The 19,807-nt window shown below is 41.6% G+C and overlaps 1 protein-coding gene across 1 annotated transcript; it reads right to left on the reverse strand.

Annotated features, from left to right (window-relative positions):
- Positions 1-2: 2 nt before the first annotated feature.
- Positions 3-4,200, reverse strand: birc2 (baculoviral IAP repeat containing 2). Its single transcript, XM_056446805.1, has 8 exons — positions 2,973-4,200; positions 2,789-2,888; positions 2,635-2,713; positions 1,279-1,327; positions 955-1,197; positions 618-872; positions 362-403; positions 3-220 (listed from the first exon to the last, which is right to left on the reverse strand). Exons 1-8 carry the CDS (start codon positions 3,952-3,954, stop codon positions 27-29), a joined length of 1,944 nt encoding a protein of 647 aa, XP_056302780.1. The 5' UTR covers positions 3,955-4,200; the 3' UTR covers positions 3-26.
- Positions 4,201-19,807: the final 15,607 nt, after the last annotated feature.

Below are 19,807 nucleotides of genomic sequence, written 5' to 3' on the forward strand. Positions count from 1 at the left end.
CATTTGGGCATCATTTCTTTAATATTTTAAGAAAGGAAAGTACGGACAGTGCCTTTGACCATTCCTCTACATATGGGGCACTTGCGCAGAGAAGGCGCACACTCTTTGCATACCACTAGGTGACCACAAGGGATGAAGACAATGTTGACCTCCTTGTCCATGCACACTTTGCATGTGCGCTCCTCTTGAAGTCTTCTCAACTGTTCCTCCATAGGCAAATCTGTGAACACAATGAACACCATCGATCACTTCATACAAGCTCTCGGCTCCAGAGTGGGATCTAACTGATTCCCTTAGTGTGATGGCTAGAGATAAAAAAGGGGCAAAATCAAAAGAAAACCTTTTCTCGTGATGAATATACCTGAAAGATCTTGACTCGGTGATGCAGCTTCATTTGTCTGGGCTGAAATTGCAGTAAGAACAAAAAGTAAAAATTATATGTTGTGATTTAGGTTTGTTGTGGAGTTCTCCCTGCTGATTTCAGGGCGTTTATAAAAGGCATCACCTTGTTTTAAGTGATTCAAGTCTTCCTAGCTGCCTTGTAACTTCACACTGACACAGACTAACAACATGTAACACTGAAAATTTACAGACATTTTCTCTCACATATAACATACCCATCAGTTCTCTCAGCAGATACACGTCATTCTTCTTGATCCAGTTGCGGAAAACCTCTGCTGCTGCATTTCCTTTTGAAAGCACTAAATCAATAAGCTGGCCTGTTTGCTGCTTGACTGAAGTGCAGTTGCGAATATTGTCATATTCCTTCTGTGAGATGACATTCTCCTCTAGAAGATGATCCATTAAGCTCTGCACACTTTTTAGACGCTGACTCAAAGCCGCATGATGTTTTTTAAGAAAAGTAAAACCATCTGTAAAGAAACACAAGGAGAGTTAGATTTAATCAAGTCAAATGTTTGGGTTAAGTGCTGCGGTCGTCATTTGGAGGAATACCTGAAGCCATTTCTTCAGCAAGCAGCTCTCTCTCCTCCTCTCGCTTCTCATCTTCTGCGCTTAGTAAATCAGACACCAGTTCCTGAACAGTTTTGTAATTCTCTCCACTTGTAAGGATTTTGCTCTGAACAGTCTGCTTCACCAGGCCACGTTCAAATCCCATTTCTAAAGCAGACTTTACCACAGGGTTGTTCATCATCACTGCATCTTCTGAACGGTCTTCACCAGGACCCAGGTGGACAACTAAATATGAAGTTAACATATTCAATTGGGCTGAACAGACTCTTTAGGATATGTAGGTAGACTCATTGGAAAATGACTTACCAGGTGGATCAACAAATTCTCTGGAGTTGCTGTCTCCATTTGTTAAGAGCTGTATAACAGGTAAAAGTGGTGAGATGTCAATCACAGTGGTTAAATAACAACTGACAACAATGTTTTTAATTAGGAACACACAATGTATCAGTGGTCATATCATTATCAGCTGATAAATGCTATTTTTTAATGTTGTCATTAGTGGTCTGATAACAAAACAAGGCTAATATCTTTGAGCTGATAAATTATGTATGATATCCAAAGGTTGAACCACCTCTAGGTATGGGACAATAACCGCTTTCAAGCTGTACCACGGTTTGGAAAAGTCAAGGTTTTAAAACCACCTAACCTTTGTTATATCGTTCCATTATGTCAGGGGTGCCCAAACTTTTTTGTATGAAAGGTCAAAAATCAAACATCATTATGATCCCTGGGCTGAAAGTAAATATACCAAACTACATTACATTAAAATTGCCATGCGTAATTTGTTTCCTAATATTTCAAAAAAAATAGGAAACATTACATTAAATATTATAAGATAATGTACTACTTATTTATACCGCAGTGGAGTTAAATGCTACTGTAGTCAAGCAGAATCTGCCTTTGACTTGATTTGCTCACGAAAGTCGGGTAACAGTATGTACATTTAAGCGAAATCAGATTAATTTACGCCATTTAATTGAAACATTTCATTTTTAGATAGCTTTTAATAAAACAATAAAACAAAGGTTTTCATTAAATTTGACTTGACTATCGAAACATCCCCATCATTCTATCTCTCTTCTCTTTTACAACTATTTGATATAGTTTTTCAGGGTAATAGTATCTCCAGCTAAAAAGGACCCTACACATCAAAAGGTTTTTTTCCAAAATATTGTAAAAGTTTCTCAAAATTAAATATATTGTGTTCAATGGGGAAAATTTGTTTTTTTAAACAGACATTTAAAAAGAATATATTTTAAAGCTGCAATCACAACACCGTTACATTGTGATATTTTTATCCAAGGTTATCATACTGTCAGAATCTTATACCAGCCCATGCCTAACCACCTCACATGCTTGCTTCCTCCCACTGTTTTATTATTTACTGGCATTTTGGTTTTGGGTAATGTTCAGTGACTCGATTGCTTTTTATTTTGCCAGGCAGTAGATTTTACAGAACTTGGTCATAGAACAAAAGTTCAGAGATCAGTTCAAACTTTTCAAGTTAAAATCAGTTCTTTATTAATTGCCTTTAGTTTTTGCAGTCATAAAGAAAAATAGTATATATTTTTCAGCTAATATATCAGCCTCCAAATCTAAAAAGTTATCAGCACCTGTCAATCGCTATCATGCCATATCAGTGCATCCCTATTTTTAACGTACCTGTTCAAAAAGTCTTGGAAATCTTGCTTGAATCTGGTGAACAAACTCTTGGCCCTTTTCTTGCAACAGGTATTCACATCTAGTAGAAAATAAATGCATGTTCACACAATGTCATCGTATAAAACGATAAAATCAATCCAAAAGCCTCAATTACCTTGGAAACCACTTGGCATGTTCGACCCATGGATCATCACCAGACTCCCAACATCTGAGTCCACCATCACAACAAAAGCATTTTACATCATCATTTCGGCCTACCGAAACAAACAGAATTGAATAATCATGAGCATAAACAAACTTTAGACTTCAGAGTAACCTGATGTGTCCGAGGCCCTTACCAACATAGTAAAAACCAGCTTTAGCCAACTGATCTGGCCGAACAGGTATTCTAGAAGGCCAGTTGACGAACGTGAGTAACCTTTCTTCACACTGTTGCATCGCCGAGTTGGAAACATTGGAAAGTCCGCCACCAGATAAAGGGATGTTATCAGCACGATCACCTCGAACGAATCGGCAGTTGGGGTAATGCCTCTGATGCTCAGATACCGCTCGATCTCCTGGTTCCCAACTGCTAAGCTGGCCACCACAACTGAAGCACGCCACCCTGTCACCCTGACCAAGGTAGTACAAACCAGCTTTGGCAAGCTCGGCAGGAGTAACTGTAGCAAGAGTCCAGTTCTGAAAAGTGTCAAGGCGTTCCTGTTCCCGACGCATACCAGGATTGTGGCAAGCAGGTGGTCGTTGGTGGGACATATCCTCCACTCCACGAGATGAAATTGGACTGGAGGGAGCCAGGTTGGTGAAGCCCATGTTTAGGTAACCCACTTGCTCCTCTGTTTGTCCAGAAGATGACGGGGCAGTGGTTGATGGGGCTGCAGTCGCAGGGGCGGACAGCTGCAGGACAGCTACATTGCGAAGTGGGGAAAAAGCAGAGTGAGAGGAGGACAGGAGGTTTGCAGTGGCAGGTAAACTCTGGATGAAGCTGCAGTTGGGGGATAGTTGTTTGTGGCGCTCTGCGGGACAGTCACCAGACTGCCAGTTGTCAGCAGTCACATTGCAGCGGAAACACTGGACACGATCGCCCAGTCCAGTGTAATAAAAGCCAGCTCGTGCAAGACTTCTTTCTGTCACTGCTGCGGTGGTGGGGAACTTGGCATAAGTGGATATACGAAAGAGTTCAGAGGAGTTGTCATACTGTAAATCCGCAGGACCACTGGTACGACACAAACTTCGTAAGAAAGCACTGTTTTGTAATATTTCCATTTGAGAAAGAGAAATGGGGAAGGGGATAGCCAGCAGAGAGAAAGGCTTGATTGTCATATCCTGTGTGTATGTGTGTGCATATAAATGAACTGTAAGACAAACTGGATTACCCAACCTTTGAAAACACTTAACGAAAAAAGATTCCTCTGTCCTTACAACATGCCTGGATTACAAAACAGTGGGTTACCTAACTGGGTTTCATCACAGAACTGGTGACATGCGCCCTGAACTAAAACTGCATAAACAAAATGTGATGCACAACTTAATCATCAGTAAACTAAAGCTGGTGTAGATGAACATGATGATGTTTAGAGGTTCATTCCAGAGACTCTGAAAGCTCAACCTTTATCAATGAGAAACACACCACTATTACACAGACCAAAACAAATTTTTAAAAGTGAAAGAGTGACTTCTTTGAAGTGCAACATATTTATAAAAAATCTAACATAAACATTACATATGTGACCACAGGGTGTATTCACTCAAATCTTTCTCTCTGCTGGACATCCCCTGAATGGCGTCTAGTCGTCCATGGCAGAATACATGAGCTTATTAAAAAAATTTAATTAAATCTTGAACAAACAGAACGCTGACGTGGGAGGTATGTGCTTTCGTCCCCTATGATGCAGGAATCTGGAAATAACAAAGAGAGTTATGTTAAATATACAGACCTAAACTGATGTCCTGTTTGAGTTAAAGATAAAAGGTAATAGTTAACCTTCAGTCAACAAGAGACCATGAATCATTATTGAAAATAAAATAAATATTTTTATGAACTGGATTTCGCAACCATTTTCCCTGTTGAAAATTTCTGATTAGTGGTTTGTTGCAAGGAAGAGATTATCAAACGTCATCATGTTATGATGTGCAGTAGTAGTTTTTTTTTTTTTTTGTATTATTAAAATTACAAAGGTAAATATTTTTTTTAACAATTAACACTAGAATATTACCATAATAATTATAAATTTGGATTTCGACGAGGCTAAGATTAATTCTTCAAATCGTTTAGGTTAACTTTTAGTATCACTCTACATAATTTCGATGTCAAAAAATGTATGTCCACATATATGACATTAGTAGTCATGATTGAACAAAAAAAATTAAATACACTGGTGTTACACTCCTTACTTCTTAATCTTTGTAAGTTTAGGATTAAAACTTTTAATTCTTTTTTCCGTTTTAAGTTTCACTTCCTCATTCCTTCAACGTAATGTAACGCTACACGTAGATTTTCCTTTGCAAAATCCAGACTGACAACATTTAAAACACTGAGCTCTTTTCTTTATACTTAAACCTTTATTCATATAGCACCTTATTACAACGGAAGTTGACCAAAGTTATTTACAACAATATAACAAATCAATATTTTACGGATAATGCAAAAACAACAACAACAAAAGCATTTCCGCTAAATGATGATCATGGCGATTATTCAGGCGAGTTTCCAACCCTTGTTCTGGTATTTTATGTCTATTTACCGAATACTACATTTGGAAAAAGAAACTGCTCGATATGAGTCATTTCATCTGCATGCAGACTACGAGTTTGGCCAATGAGTCGAACCGCTGGTAAAATCCCCTATTTGCAGTCAACAGACAGTCGAAGCACTGCCATTTTCTACTGAGCACTTTGGGTGTTGCATCAGACAGCGACTGTTTAACGTTAGATGTTAAAAAGCAAGACCTACAATCCCGCAACGGCCATTAAACAGTGTATTCTGACAGCAGACTGGTTACAAAACGATCGACTCACCTATGCTAAGAACAAAAATGCATTTTGTTTAACAGCACAAAATGTCCTTTCTTCTGTTCAATCCAGTACAGCGAGTAAAACGGAAACGACGTCACACGTCTTTTATTAACTTGTTTTTATATGTAAAAGCACAGATTTGCTGTATTTTATTGTGGGAGAGGTTGGCTATTGCAACTCTACATAGCTTGATTTCAACTAAAACACCAAAGATAAATTATTGAACGAAATATTCATGGCAATGAACTGGAATTCATGTACGATATACAAATTATAATGGGAAAACCCATAAAAGAGAACTCGTTTGAGGTAACTTAAATTATTTTAATACAGAGGAAATGACTTTTTTTCTCTCTTAGGAGATTTGGTATACCAAGTTAAAATCTGATTATATTGGGGGAAATTAATATATTTCCATTTTATTTTGTTTTTTTAAAAAGGGAAATTCCCCAGAAAGATTGTTATAATTGCCTGTGGTATTTTATTTTTATTTTTTTGACCCGTGAGACGTTTTTTTGGAGGGTGAGAACGAAACAAAGCCCCGGAAATGATGAAGTTAGCGCCCTAGAAAACCTGCATGGTGATCGAGACGGGCGAATGGGGAAGCATTGTTTTCGAAAGTCATGCAATATGATAGACTGAACAGTCATTTATCTGACATAGTCAGTATAGCAGATACTCGTTTACTGGCTGAGGACCAGCACCCAGGCTTTTAATTATTATTATGATTATTTGATTATATAAATAACCAAGTTTACATATTCTGTCATTTGATCAGTTATCAGGCTTACATCAATGACTACATCTTTGACGCACACGCTGTAAAGCTATAAAGTATAAAATATTATAGCTATTATTGCACATTCGTCTTATTCTTCAGTAGATCTGTAAATTATGTATTTTATAAACTGTTAGTCAGAACTACAAGACATTATTTATTATGAATTATAAGTATGTGTTTAATTAGTTCCTTTGAAATTTTGTTTATTAATCCAGTGTTTTAGAATGTCTCGAAAATTTTGTAGTGTGAGAAAACGCATGCGGTTGACCGTATTGTATAGGCTTATTGCCCTTAAACTTCTTTTAGTTCGGCTCTTAAATGAGTTGGCAACCTGGAGATGTTGCTCATGCACAGCCACTGATCCTATTGTATTTTATTTTAACCCACTTATTTAAAATATTCAGTGTAGCCTGCCATGGGCTAGGCCTATAAATAACACGTGTATATATATATATATATATATATATATATATATATATATATATATATATATATATATATATATATATATATATATATAGTTGAAGTCAGAATTATTAGCTCCCTTTTGAATTTTTAATTCTTTTTTTTTATATTTCCCAAATTATGTTTAACAGAGCAAAGAAATTTTCACAGTATGTCTGATAATATTTTTTCTTCTGGAGAAATTCTTATTTGTTTTATTTCGACTAGAATAAAAGCCGTTTTAAATTTTTTAAGGTCAAAATTATTAGCCTCTTTAAGCTATATTTTTTCAGATTGTCTACAGAACAAACCAACGATTTACAATAAAATTGCCTAATTATGCTAACCTGCCTAGTTAACCTAATTAACCTAGTTAAGCCTTTAAATGTCACTTTAAGCTGTATAGAAGTGTCTTGAAAAATCTCTAGTAAAATATTATTTACTGTCATCATGGCAAAGATAAAATAAATGAGTTATTAAAAATGAATTTGAAAAACTATTATGTTTAGAAATTTGTTGAAAAAATCTTATCTTCAATAAACAGAAATTGGGGGGAAAATGAACGGGGGCTAATAATTCAGGGGTGCTAATAATAATAATAATAATAATAATTATAATACAAGCCAAAGAACTGTTCTGCAGATATATTTTACAGGTATTTTACCCATATGTTGTCATTTTAAACTTGTAAAACTCACTCTTGATCACGTTTGATGATGATTAATGATCCTAGCGAACTGAACAAACCTTTTATTCCCGGCTGCTTTGCGCTCGTCCTGTCTTGATTATATGATTATACACGTGACTACCGGACATGTTAATCAATATTGGTCGGCGGGGGGACCGCTCTCCTACGTAAAGTTGCGGTCGATCTGAAAACCGCTCCAATTGGTCCACCGTTTTTTATGTTGATAAATTTGAAAAAAAAGGACTGGGTGTGTTTATTTCACCCCAATATGACTGTTTATACACTATCCTTACACACATTTTTGTCCCAAACAGCTTGAAAAGTAGATTTTTCACCATAGGTGCCCTTTAAATGAACTACCAGTGTTTCCTGAACCCAAGCCTCCTGACCCACAGAAGTTAAAGAGCCCATATTATGGGTTTTTGAAAATGCCCTTCCATGTAGTGTGTACCACAGCTCTAAGTGAAGTGAAATATCCAGCTAAGGCTTAAATCTGTAAGTGTACAGTGTTTAAAACTATTGATTCATCTATAAAAGAGTCGACTCATAGTGCTTCAAACGAGTCGTCTTGATAACGAGTCATTAGGTGTTTCGCGATGACGCAGCCACGAAACACAAGCCTCGCCAGTAGTTACGCGCGCAAACCAGGGAGATTTGAAACCTGCGGCCCCGCCCACTAACACAGAAAAAACACTAGACACACACACACAGACGCCGCCGGTCCAATGAAGTCACGCTGTGCTCAGATGGATAATATTGACAGTCTCTACCCAAAGATGAAACTGTGAAGAGTCAGTGGTTGAGGTTTATTCACTAGTGTAAGTAAGTGCGATTAAAATTGTTGCCTCGTTTACTCTAGCTTGCAAATTATGTATTTATTGTGTTTTGTTACTTGTTAACCTGGTACAGTACACGCGGTTACTCTTTATATTCTCTTATCACATGTAAGCCACGTTAAAAACGCGACGCGTGCCGCTTTGTTTACGGATTTAACGTTAAAGGCTTTTGTGAGCTCGCGTTCCACTGCCGTATGTCGTTGCTATGGCGATCGTAAGCTAGCTGTGTGTGTGTGTGTGAGAGAGAGAGAGAGAGAGAGAGAGAGAGAGAGAGAGAGAGAGAGAGAGAGAGAGAGAGAGAGAGAGAGAGAGAGAGACTCGCGTCGCTTTCCCTAGTTTTTCTGAGGAGCGTTGTGTGTGTGTGTGTGAGAGAGAGACTCGCGTCGCTTTCCCTAGTTCTTCTGAGGAGCGTTGTGTGTGTGTGTGTGAGAGAGAGAGAGAGAGACTCGCGTCGCTTTCCCTAGTTTTTCTGAGGAGCGTTGTGTGTGTGAGAGAGAGAGAGAGAGAGAGAGAGAGAGAGAGACTCGCGTCGCTTTCCCTAGTTCTTCTGAGGAGCGTTGTGTGTGTGTGAGAGAGAGAGAGAGAGAGAGAGAGAGAGAGAGAGAGAGAGAGAGAGAGAGAGAGAGAGAGAGAGAGACTCGCGTCGCTTCCCCCAGTTCTTCTGAGGAGGGTTGTGTGTGTGTGTGTGTGTGAGAGAGAGAGAGAGAGAGAGAGAGAGACTCGCGTCGCTTCCCCCAGTTCTTCTGAGGAGGGTTGTGTGTGTGTGTGTGTGTGTGTGAGAGAGAGAGAGAGAGAGAGAGACTCGCGTCGCTTCCCCCAGTTCTTCTGAGGAGGGTTGTGTGTGTGTGTGTGTGAAAAAAGCCTTACACTATGAAGCGTGTGTGCACTGTGACTACTTTTATATAGTTGATTAGCAGCTGGGCATTTCACTCTCGTGCTGAAGCCTGTCACTGTCGACCAATCGCAGCAGGCTGTCATCGGTCCAATCAGCGCAGATTAGCTTCGCGCTGAGGAGGGGGTTGGGAACAAATGAATCGCTGGACGATTCATATGGGAGTCGTTGGGATAATTAGGTAAAAATAAATGCAGATTATAAGACCATAAAAGTGTTTTATGACCTTGCATGCATATTAGACTGTTGTTGGAGACCCTTACAACCTAAATATGACCCTATTTCATGTATAATATGGGCTCTTTAAAATAATTGCAAGTGTCTCCTGAATCCAAGCTTCCTGACCCACTAGAGTTAAATAAACTGCCAGTGTCTCCTGAACCCAAGCCTCCTGACCCACTGGAGTTAAAGAAACTGCCAGTGAATCCTGAACCCAAGCCTCCTGACCCAATGGAGTTTAATGAACTGTTAGGACTTTATGAGCTTGGGCCTCCTCACTCACTGTGGGTATATGACACGTCTATGCCTGCTGAACCAAAGCCTCCAGACATATCTCAGTTCCACTCATCAGGCCTTCCGCAGCTCCATGCTTCAGGCCCTCCACAGCCCCACTTTCCAGGCCCTCTGCAGCTCCACGCTCCAGGCCCTCCGCAGCTTCACACTCCAGGCCCTCCGCAGCCCCACGCTCCAGGCCCTAAGCAGCTCCACGCTCCAGGCCCTCCGCAGCTCCACGCTCCAGGCCCTCCGCAGCTCCACGCACCAGGCCCTCCGCAGCTTCACACTCCAGGCCCTCCGCAGCTCCACGCACCAGGCCCTCCGCAGCTCTATGCTTCAGGTACACCTCTGCTTCACGCCTCAGGCCCGCCTCTGCTTCACGCCTCAGGCCCGCCTCTGCTTCATGCCTCAGGCCCGCCTCTGCTTCACGCCTCAGGCCCGCCGTTGCTCCACGCCCCAGGCCTGCCTCTGCTCCACGGCCCAGGCCCGCCTCTGCTCCTTGCCCCAGACCTGCCTCTGCTCCACGGCCCAGGCCCGCCTCTGCTTCACTGCCCAGGACTGCCTCCGCTACGCGAACCAGGACCACGTCCGCTTCATGGTCCTGGACCGCCTCTCCTTTATGGTCCTGGCCCTCCATCCCACCCCCTGAACTCCTCCCTTCCACATCGAGCTCCAAAAGTCGCTCCGAGATGGGGGGGGGGGTGTTGTAATTCCACACCAGCAGAAGGAGCCCTCGCCAGACTACTGACTCAGCTCCGCTCCCTCTACAGCCACTTCCTGTTTGTGTAGTATTTCAGTGAGAGCTAAGGCCATGCTTCTTTGCGAAGTATTGCCACTCTACCTGCACTACCAAGCGTTTTCCAAGAGACTTTCATGACTGCCTGCCTGTGTATGACCCTGCCTGCCTTGATCAAGTACGTTATCTGTCTTTGCCCTCTTGCTTTGTTTTGGACTGTTTGTTGTTATACTGAACCTGTGCCTGCACTCTCTCTACGTCATCTGGATTTGCCCCTGTGTTTGTTGACTGGATTGGACTGCTTATATGTTGCAGACTTTCCGCCTGTTTACTCACTGATGTCTCTGCCTAAACCCTTTAATAAAACTTCTGCATATGGATTCTAATACTGTCTCAGATCCCACGTTACATTTATCATGTTTCCATTCAAAGATGCGAATTAAATTTATGAGCAAAACTGGAATATGACATTAACGACATGTAAATAAAGCAGCATTTCCATCCAATGAGACAAAGAGAAAAAAAATAAATAAAATTTGCCACTTCCTGATAAACTGGAGCCAAACATCAAAAGTAAAAAATGTTTTGATGCGATAGGAGAAGCTGCGCGAATCATTTTCTTATTTAATAAGTGACCTGTGCCTCAGAAGACTTATGCTGCCATGCGATAAACAGGTGGTGTTTGAAGCCATGAGACGCAGAGCACAGACGCTCTTCACAATTCTGCAGGTAATTAATATAATAACATTAATACAGAAATGGTTACAGTGTTTTAGAATGACCAAAACAACACTACAAATGTTTTACAATGTGCTCAGCTGGCTTGTTTTGTCCCTTCACACACATTTTTTTCCATCACATGATCTCTTAAAACAAAATCACTAATGCACATACTATTGTTCGGTAGTGTTTCCATCATAGTTTATGCACATGTTTTCCTGTCTAATAAAAGGTTTAACCTACTCATGTGCATACGTTTTTTTATGAACATTTTCAAAAGTTATGTGCATCATTTTCAAAATCTTATGCACATATCCAAAATGTCCATAAAACTAGGTGGATGGAAACAGCTGTTGAAGTTCAGTTCAGTTTAGCTCAGTTCAGTATAATGCAAATGACACCGCTGAAGGCCGATCATTCACCTTGATATTGATCTAAACACATATGATCTCAAGTAAAAGACAGAAAGAATGCAGAGGCTGCTGTTTGGACTAGACAAAGTAAAGTCTTGAACTTGCGTGTTATATTCACAATATGAAGAACATAACATTTAATTCAATGAATAACAAATTCCAATATTTTTCTATAGTCCTTGACAGTAAATGATCCCTTAAGAATATTAACAAAGCTTTTACAGCTGCGTGTGGACTGGCAGTTTCTACAGCTATTTCCTGCTAAATATTCCTGGAATGTTGTATGTCAAATATGTTTAACTCCTCATCTCTCATTGTAAGCAAACTAACAGCAAGAGAGAAGAATGGTAATGTATATTCTGTCAAACTAGTATCATCAGAAAAGGAATTTCCTTCTAAAGAATTTTAAAGTTGCCAATTTGATCAAATGTTAGCAGTTGTTCATTAGAATATCTTTTTCAAGAAGAACATTGTGACCTCATTTGACAACTGACTTCATAAGGCCTTTAAACCTTGGTAATTACAAATTAACAAGCGTTTTGGAACATAAACTATAGATTAACAGTAATATTTATAGTAAGGCTAAACAATATATCGACATAAAATTGCATTTGCAATTTAGCAAAAGCTGCGATTGTCTTGCACATCATGTGAGTAAAATTCAGTGAATTGATCAGTGGTAAATTTCACTGGTAAAAAAGGTCAATGGGTGCTGTCACTTGCGAGTCGCACAGTAAATAAATAACATAAGATAAATAAGATAATAACTGATTTATTTGATTTAACAACATATGACCACAACAACATATGGTTTCTCTTTTACTTATAATTTGTCTGATAATAGTATGTAACGATGCAGCACATTTGTCACTGCTTAGAATGCTACGATGAAATATGTTGCATGCGTTTTCTGTGTAATGCTGTGTTCACACCAGATGTGGAAGAAGCGTCAAGCACAAGTGATTTACATGTTAAGTCAATGCAAAAACGTGATTGAACATCCTGCAGCGCGATAAGAGCAAATGAGGCAGCACGAATGATGCACCGCGAGTTGAGCGTTTCGTGCGAATTGCTCGAATTGGAAAATCTGAACTTCAGTGGACATTCGCACTGCGTTACCCTTGCGGCGTGATTATGACATAGCGCCTGTTATTAGTTTCCGGAGGAAATTCCTCCAGCCAACACCGAACAACAGTTCATCAAACTGGGCTTGGCTCAGTCGGAAGCACTGCTGAAATCTTCCATCATCCAGGTTAAGTTTCTGGAGAAGTTTATGAGCTCACAGAGCGGAGTGTACCTCAGAATGGATCTAGTGGACTCAGACACAGCTCCAAACAAATCGCTGTTTTTTTAGTCTTCCTAAAGCACATAAATACAGCTATTCTCTCAATAAAATTCATGTTAGCCATTTAGCATCGAAGCTAGAGTCATTGGGCAGACAGGAGCCCTGCCCATGATACTAATCCATGTTTATTGTGAAGTGAATTTTACGCATGAATGTGCAGTGGGGAGAGGACACACCCCTGGGGGGCGCCAGTGCTGATTGTGCGGATACTAGAGGAGAATTTTCCCAGCTTCACCAGCTGCTGCCTGTCCGTTAGGAAGCTGTTGATCCACTGACAGACAGAGGTGGGCACAGAGAGCTGAGTTAATTTGGGCAGGAGAAGTTTTGGGATGATAGTGTTAAACGCCAAGCTGAAGTCAACAAACAAGATCCTCACATAGGTCCCTGGTCTGTCTAGGTGTTGCAGAACATAATGCAGTCCCATATTTACTGCATCATCCACAGACCTGTTTGCTCTGTAGGCAAACTGAAGAGAGTGATGTCCTTCAGGTGGGCCAGCACCAGTTTTTCAAAAGACTTCATGACCACAGATGTTAGTGCCACCGGTCTGTAGTCATTTAGTCCTGTAAGTTTGGGTTTCTTTGGGATGAGGATGATGGTGGAGCATTTGAGGCAGGAGGGCACTTCACACAGCTCCAGTGATCTGTTGAAGATCAGGGTGAAGATGGGGGCCAGTTGGTCAGCACAGGATTTTAAACAGGCTGGTGTTATAAAATCTGGGCCTGGTGCTTTTTTCCTCTTCTGTTTCCGGAAGACCTGGCGCACCTCCTCTTCGCTGAACTGAAGTGCAGGTATGGGAGAGGCGGGGGGTGGTGGGGGTGTTAATGGTGGCGTGAAGAGCAATTCAGAGTGGGTGTGGGGGGGTTTCTCAAACCGGCAGTAAAACTCATTCAGGTCGTTTGCAAGTCGTTCCTTGTCTACAGTGCTGGGGGATGGTGTCTTGTAGTTTGTGATGTTTTTCAGGCTTTTCCACACAGATGCTGAGTTGCTGGAAGAGAACTGACTCCTTAGTTTCTCAGAATAGTTCCTTTTTGCGACTCTGATCTCCTTTTCCAGTGTGTATTTGGCCTGCTTATACAAGGCCCTATCCCCATTCCTGTAAGCAACCTCCTTGGCCTGACGTAGCTGTCTGAGTTTTACTGTGAACCATGGTTTGTCATTGTTGTATGTGAGTTGAGTCCTGGTAGGAATGCACACGTCTTCACAGAAACTGATATAAGATCTTACAGTCTCTGTGAGCTCATCCAGATCGTTTGCAGCAGCCTCAAAAACACTCCAGTCAGTGAGGTCGAAACAGGCTTGTAGATCCCGCTCTGTTTAGTTAGTCCATCTTTTCACAGATCTTAATACAGGTTAGGCTGTTTTCAGTTTCTGCCTGTAGGTTGGAATGAGATTAATCAAACAATGGTCAGAGTGTCCCAAAGCTGCTCGTTGGACGGAGCGGTATGCATCCTTTATTGTGGTATAGCAGTGATCCAGAATATTGCTGTCTCTTGTGGGACATGTAACATGCGGTGTATATTATGGCAGTTCACGGGAGAGTTTTGCTTTGTTAAAATCCCCGAGAATGATTAAAACAGAGTCCGGGTGTTGTTGCTCTATCACCGTGATCTGATCAGCTAGTTTCTGTATCGCCAGACTCGCGTGCGCGTGCGGAGGAATGTAAAAACTGACGAGGTTGAACGAGCAGAACTCGCGTGGGGAGTAAAAAGGCTTACAGTTAATAAACAGTGCTTAGAGATCTGGACAGCACATCTTCTTTAAAACTGTTACATCTGTACACCACCTTCCATTGATGTAAAAGCACGTCCCACCACCGCGCGATTTCCGCGTTGATTCTTCGTCGCGATCCGCTCTGAACAGCTGATAGCCCAGTAGATGAAGCGCGTTGTCCGGTATGGTGTTGTTCAGCCAGGTTTCCGTGAAACAGAGCAGCTGAATGCAGAAAATCCCTGTTTGTCTAAGAGAGCAGAATGAGTTTGTCTATTTTGTTGGGTAGAGAGCGGAGATTTGCCAGATGGATGCTAGGCAACGCGGTCCGAAATCCGCGCTGTCTGAGTTTCACAAGCGCACCTGCACGCTTTCCTTGTCTGAGCGCTTGAAAGCGTTTGAGTAGCACTGCGGCTCCGCCGACTATAATGTCCAACAGAACATCAGATAAATCCAGGTATGGAAAAATATTCGGTGGTGTATGTGCTCGAATGTTTAACAATTCGTCTCTGGTGAAACTAATTGTAGGAATATGACTCGAGACAGGACAAACTAACAAAAATACACACACTACTGCAGAGTACGACACGGAGGCTGCCATCGTCATCGGCGCCATCTTATGATATGATAATATCACATGCAATAGTTTGGCAGAGAACTATGGTTTTGTACAGTAAACGCTGCTTCAGCTGAACACAGGTGCTGGGGCTTCACAGCTGATTTAAGAGCTGGCTTTATAGAATAATGTGCATGACAAATGGCACATAATTTATCGTTCAGCCCTAATTTATAGTAGTGTTGTGAATTTCTTTATCTGGCTCACGGCACCAAAACTGTTGTAAAATTCTAAGACGAGCCAAGAACCAGGCAGAACTTTCGGGGATCTTCAAAGCAGAATCCTTTAATAAGAAGAACTCGGCGTCGCTGTGGAGTCATCGAAAGAACTCTATCTTAGTGCTGCAGGCACTAGTTTAAATAAATTTTTACAGACATTGATACATGTGGGTGGAGACAGTCTAAAACAAAGCATGCAAGTGAAGTGTTGTTTGCAGCAGGATAAATTGCCCTTCCCCCCAGCCCCAATTTCATCAGCATATAAGTACTCATTCATGATGCAATTTAGCATGAACACAAAGTGTGCAAATTATGATCTGGAGACAGAACCAGTCCAGCTAGTTGACCAACCTGAAAGTGTTCCTTTGCCATTTGATAGACAATAGACACAGCTGTGCTTTGAAACTGACAAATTGCATTACTTTGGAGACAGTCAGTGCTCAGGAAACCAAGAGATTTTAAGTTCTGTGACACCCTAATTAGAGTTTTGAATGACTTGAGCTAATCAAAAACCGAAGAATATAACTTTTCAGTTACATGTTTTCCACTACATTCATTCTTCCATGGCGGGGCGCCACGCCAAAATTCATCCCGCCACGGCTACATTACAGCTTCTCATTCAAAACATTTTATTTTTTTAATTGCGGGTGATAATCGCACCAAAACGTATTAAAGGGTAAGTGAATTATAACCGTGTGAACTTTTCTGTAACCGACTGTAGTAGTGCTGTGCGTTATTTGTTTAACTCTTTATAAGGTTATGTGCTGACTGACTGACTGGCGGACTGACAGGTGCATGATGTGTGAGGCCAGCAAACAAGACGTATAGCTGTTTCACTTTACTTTTGGATGCATTAATACCGCTCTGTGGGTCTATTGGAGACATTCATACGTATTCCTAGCAAATCTAATAAATGTTAGAGACATACTCGTTACATAAACGCACTAAATCACACTTCATCAGCGTTCATTTGAGTGCGCACAAGAAGATCTGCGCTCAGTGTTGCCAGATGATGCTGACTGTTTCCAGCCCAAAAGCTGTCGAGATCACAAGCGTTTATACACTGTTCTAACGGGGGCTATGGCATCTCTTTTGGAGATCAAAACAGGTTTATGAGGACAGACCGGGGCTGGCGGGCACGCCATTGCAAAACCGTCCAAATTTTCACTACCCGCCTATGTCACTTTTTACTCGCAAAAATAAATTCAAAACCACCCAATTGGGCGGGTAACCGCCTAATCTGGCAACACTGTCTGCGCTTGAGCAGCGCGTATTTGAGGGTGCGCAAGAAGCTTTGTGCACGAGCAGAGGAAATCGGCGTGCAAGCAAAGAGATTCGCATGCTGTAGGCTACTTTATAAATGGATCTCGACTCGTAATACTGCGCTCACGACATTTGTCATTGAAATAACGCCACAGGTAGTTAGTAGATCTGTGTAAAAAAGTAAAAAAAATCCTAGAGGAAACACTGAGTAATATATAGATTTTTGCTAATTTGGAACTAGATTATACAAATTTATACTCCCACAGTAGGAATACACTGACACAATCTGTTTAAATATGGTTACCTCGGATTTGTGGCAGTAAAAGTTTGACGCGCTGAGACTAAATAAGTTAGGACAGCTTGTAATTAGGCTGTAAACAACTCAAACTTTGTTTTTGTGCTTGTGACAAAGTAGTTATTAGGGCATTTGCTTAGAGGACCAATCACTCTGATTTGTATAATAATGGGCCAAAGTAAATGCCTGTGCAATTGGTGAAATCTGCAATTACAAGCAACTAATGTGCATTTATATAATGCATTTATTGTGTATTAACTTGCACCCAAAGCACTTTAAAATCATTTCACACCACCACCAGTGTACAGCATCCACCTGAATGATGCAACGGCAGTCAGAGGACATTGGCATCGGTGCGCTCACCATACACCAGCTGCAGGCAAATTGGAAAAAAACTGCAGGGATGATGCACTCATGATGGTAATGGCCGGGACGCACGGGGGCGCAGTGGGTAGCACGTTCGCCTCACAGCAAGAAGGTCACTGGGTCAGTTGGCATTTCTGTGTGGAGTTTGCATGTTCTCCCAGTGTTCGCGTGGGATTCCTCCGGGTGCTCCGGTTTCCCCCACAAGTCCAAACACATGTGGTATAGGTGAATTGGGTAAGCTAAATTGTCGGTAGTGTATGAGTGTGTATGAATGTTTCCCAGTTATGGGTTGCAGCTGGAAGGGCATCCGCTGCATAAAACATATCCTGGATAAGTTGGCAATTTTTTCTGCTATGGCGACCCCTGATTATTAAAGGCACTAAGCCGAAAAGAAAATGAATGAATGAATTATGGTAAGGGCCAAGGGATGGAATTTAGCCAAGAGTTTACAAGAAGCGCCATGGGATATTTAATGACCACAGAAAATTAGGACCTTGGTTTAATGTCTCATCCGAAAGATGGTGCTCACTGGCACCAAAGTGTCAGTGTTCCCATTACTATACTGAGGCATTAGGACCCACAAAGCACACAGAGTGAGCACCCCATGCTGGCCTCACTAACACCACTTCCAACAGCAACCTACTTTCCACGTGGTCTCCCATACAGGAACTGACCAGGCTCAGCCCTGTTTAGTTTCAGGGAGCAACTGGTCTTCAGCTGCAGGGTTATATGTCTGTGGTGTACCTGCAGGATGGCATCAGGCTTATTGCTGAGGAGTCAAGCACAGCTTACCATTTGTGTGGCGATTCAGCTTTTGTGGCAACAAGATGTAACATTTCTGTGCCCTCCTTAATGGACTGAGGGTTACATTTGTAATATCACTTTCAGTTATGTAGGAGATGACATTAGGGTATATGCATATAAAGCACCACAGCAGCTGAATCTGTTATGCCGCAGGTGTCAAACTCAGTTCCTGGAGGGCCACAGCCTATTTTAAACACACCTGATCAAACGGAATCCTTCAAGCTTGTTTGAAACCTACAGGTGTGTTGAAGCAGGGCTGAAGCCGTCCAGCAATTGAGTTTGAGAACCTGGTGTTATGCATTTGGGGCAATGTGTGCCAAGCAGATAGTGTGAGCACCACCAAAACTGTAACCATCCAACATCTCAATTACTACAATATGGGACTGGCTCGATAGCTTTCTTCGCTGGAGGAATAGCAATCTCCTCTTGCAAGACAGGGTCAGCTTTAGTTAGCACAGTAAAAATACAGCACCATAGCACCAGTGAAGTGATCAATGACACACCAGTGGTGGAGGAGCAAGCGGGGACAGCATCTTCCTGATGCTTGGGTCGATGACGATGCATGTTTAGACACCAAAATTGTACACATTCAGTGGGTTGCAACCTGCCAATGTGTGGCTTAGCAGTACTTTTTTTTAGGCCTGGTTGATGAATTCCATTTCCTAGACTGCTCCTGTATTACTGAGAACTCCTGGCCAAAGTCCTCAGGTGGAGATGCTATGTGGACAGTAGTTCTGCTACTCTGAGATGGCTGGCTGCCCTCAAGGACGGTGGGGGAGAGGAGCTTGAGGTTCGGGGAGTAAAAGGTGCCTTCCGTGCCTGTGTGACCTCCTCATGCACCTCTGAGAGGAAGAATAAAAATCAGAATAGTCAGCTGTAGAGATCTGCTTCATTATCATCTTCAGAGCTGCTGTAAAATTGTGTCAAATAAGGAAAGAAGACAAAAAGCTCTCAGCACAAAGTGTGGAGCAAAAATTGGACATTTCCAATTTTTGCAGTGGAGGTGAACAAACTCACAATGACTAAAGTGAGCTGTTAATCTTGAACATCATATTACATCCATAATCCACTTTATACTTTTTACTTATTTTCGATGAAGAATTTGTCTGCTTTTCCATATTTTTGTCTGGGTGGATCAGCCTCCAGTGGTGCCACCCTGGACCTTAAGTAGCATTGCCACTGCACTGCACAGACAAATTGTTGGGTCAGTTTGTTACTCTTGTCATCATCTGTTCCTTCGGATGCAGCCTTTGAAATGAGCTTATGCTCCTCTGTGTCAAATTTCTTTGTGGGTTATACCCAAGCGGCAACCTCCCGCTCTCCCTCGGGAAGCCAATACGGAAGTAACTAAAACTGCAATTCATCAAAATTCCGCTCGTCCTGGCTCCATAATAGAGCAAATTGCAATTTAGCCCACTGTTAGAATGCCCAACTTTACAACAGAAAAAAGGTGTTTACAGCCTGGTACAAAGAACGATTTTGGTTCATATAGTTATTATTACCCTCTATGACAACTGTGAGGGGGGTGAATTTTTTTAT

This window comes from Danio aesculapii, chromosome 21 (genome assembly GCF_903798145.1).
Source record: "Danio aesculapii chromosome 21, fDanAes4.1, whole genome shotgun sequence".
NCBI classification, from domain to species: Eukaryota; Metazoa; Chordata; class Actinopteri; order Cypriniformes; family Danionidae; genus Danio; species Danio aesculapii.

What these genes read in the sequence shown, in the direction of transcription:
- birc2 (XM_056446805.1), bottom strand. Translation starts at nt 3,954, where the DNA reads ATGACAATCAAGCCTTTCTCTCTGCTGGCTATCCCCTTCCCCATTTCT. An exon ending in CATGCCAAGTGGTTTCCAAG is followed by an intron (nt 2,714 to 2,788) that starts GTAATTGAGGCT and finishes ATTTTCTACTAG; the next exon opens with ATGTGAATACCTGTTGCAAG. An exon ending in ACCGAGTCAAGATCTTTCAG is followed by an intron (nt 221 to 361) that starts GTATATTCATCA and finishes TTGTGTTCACAG; the next exon opens with ATTTGCCTATGGAGGAACAG.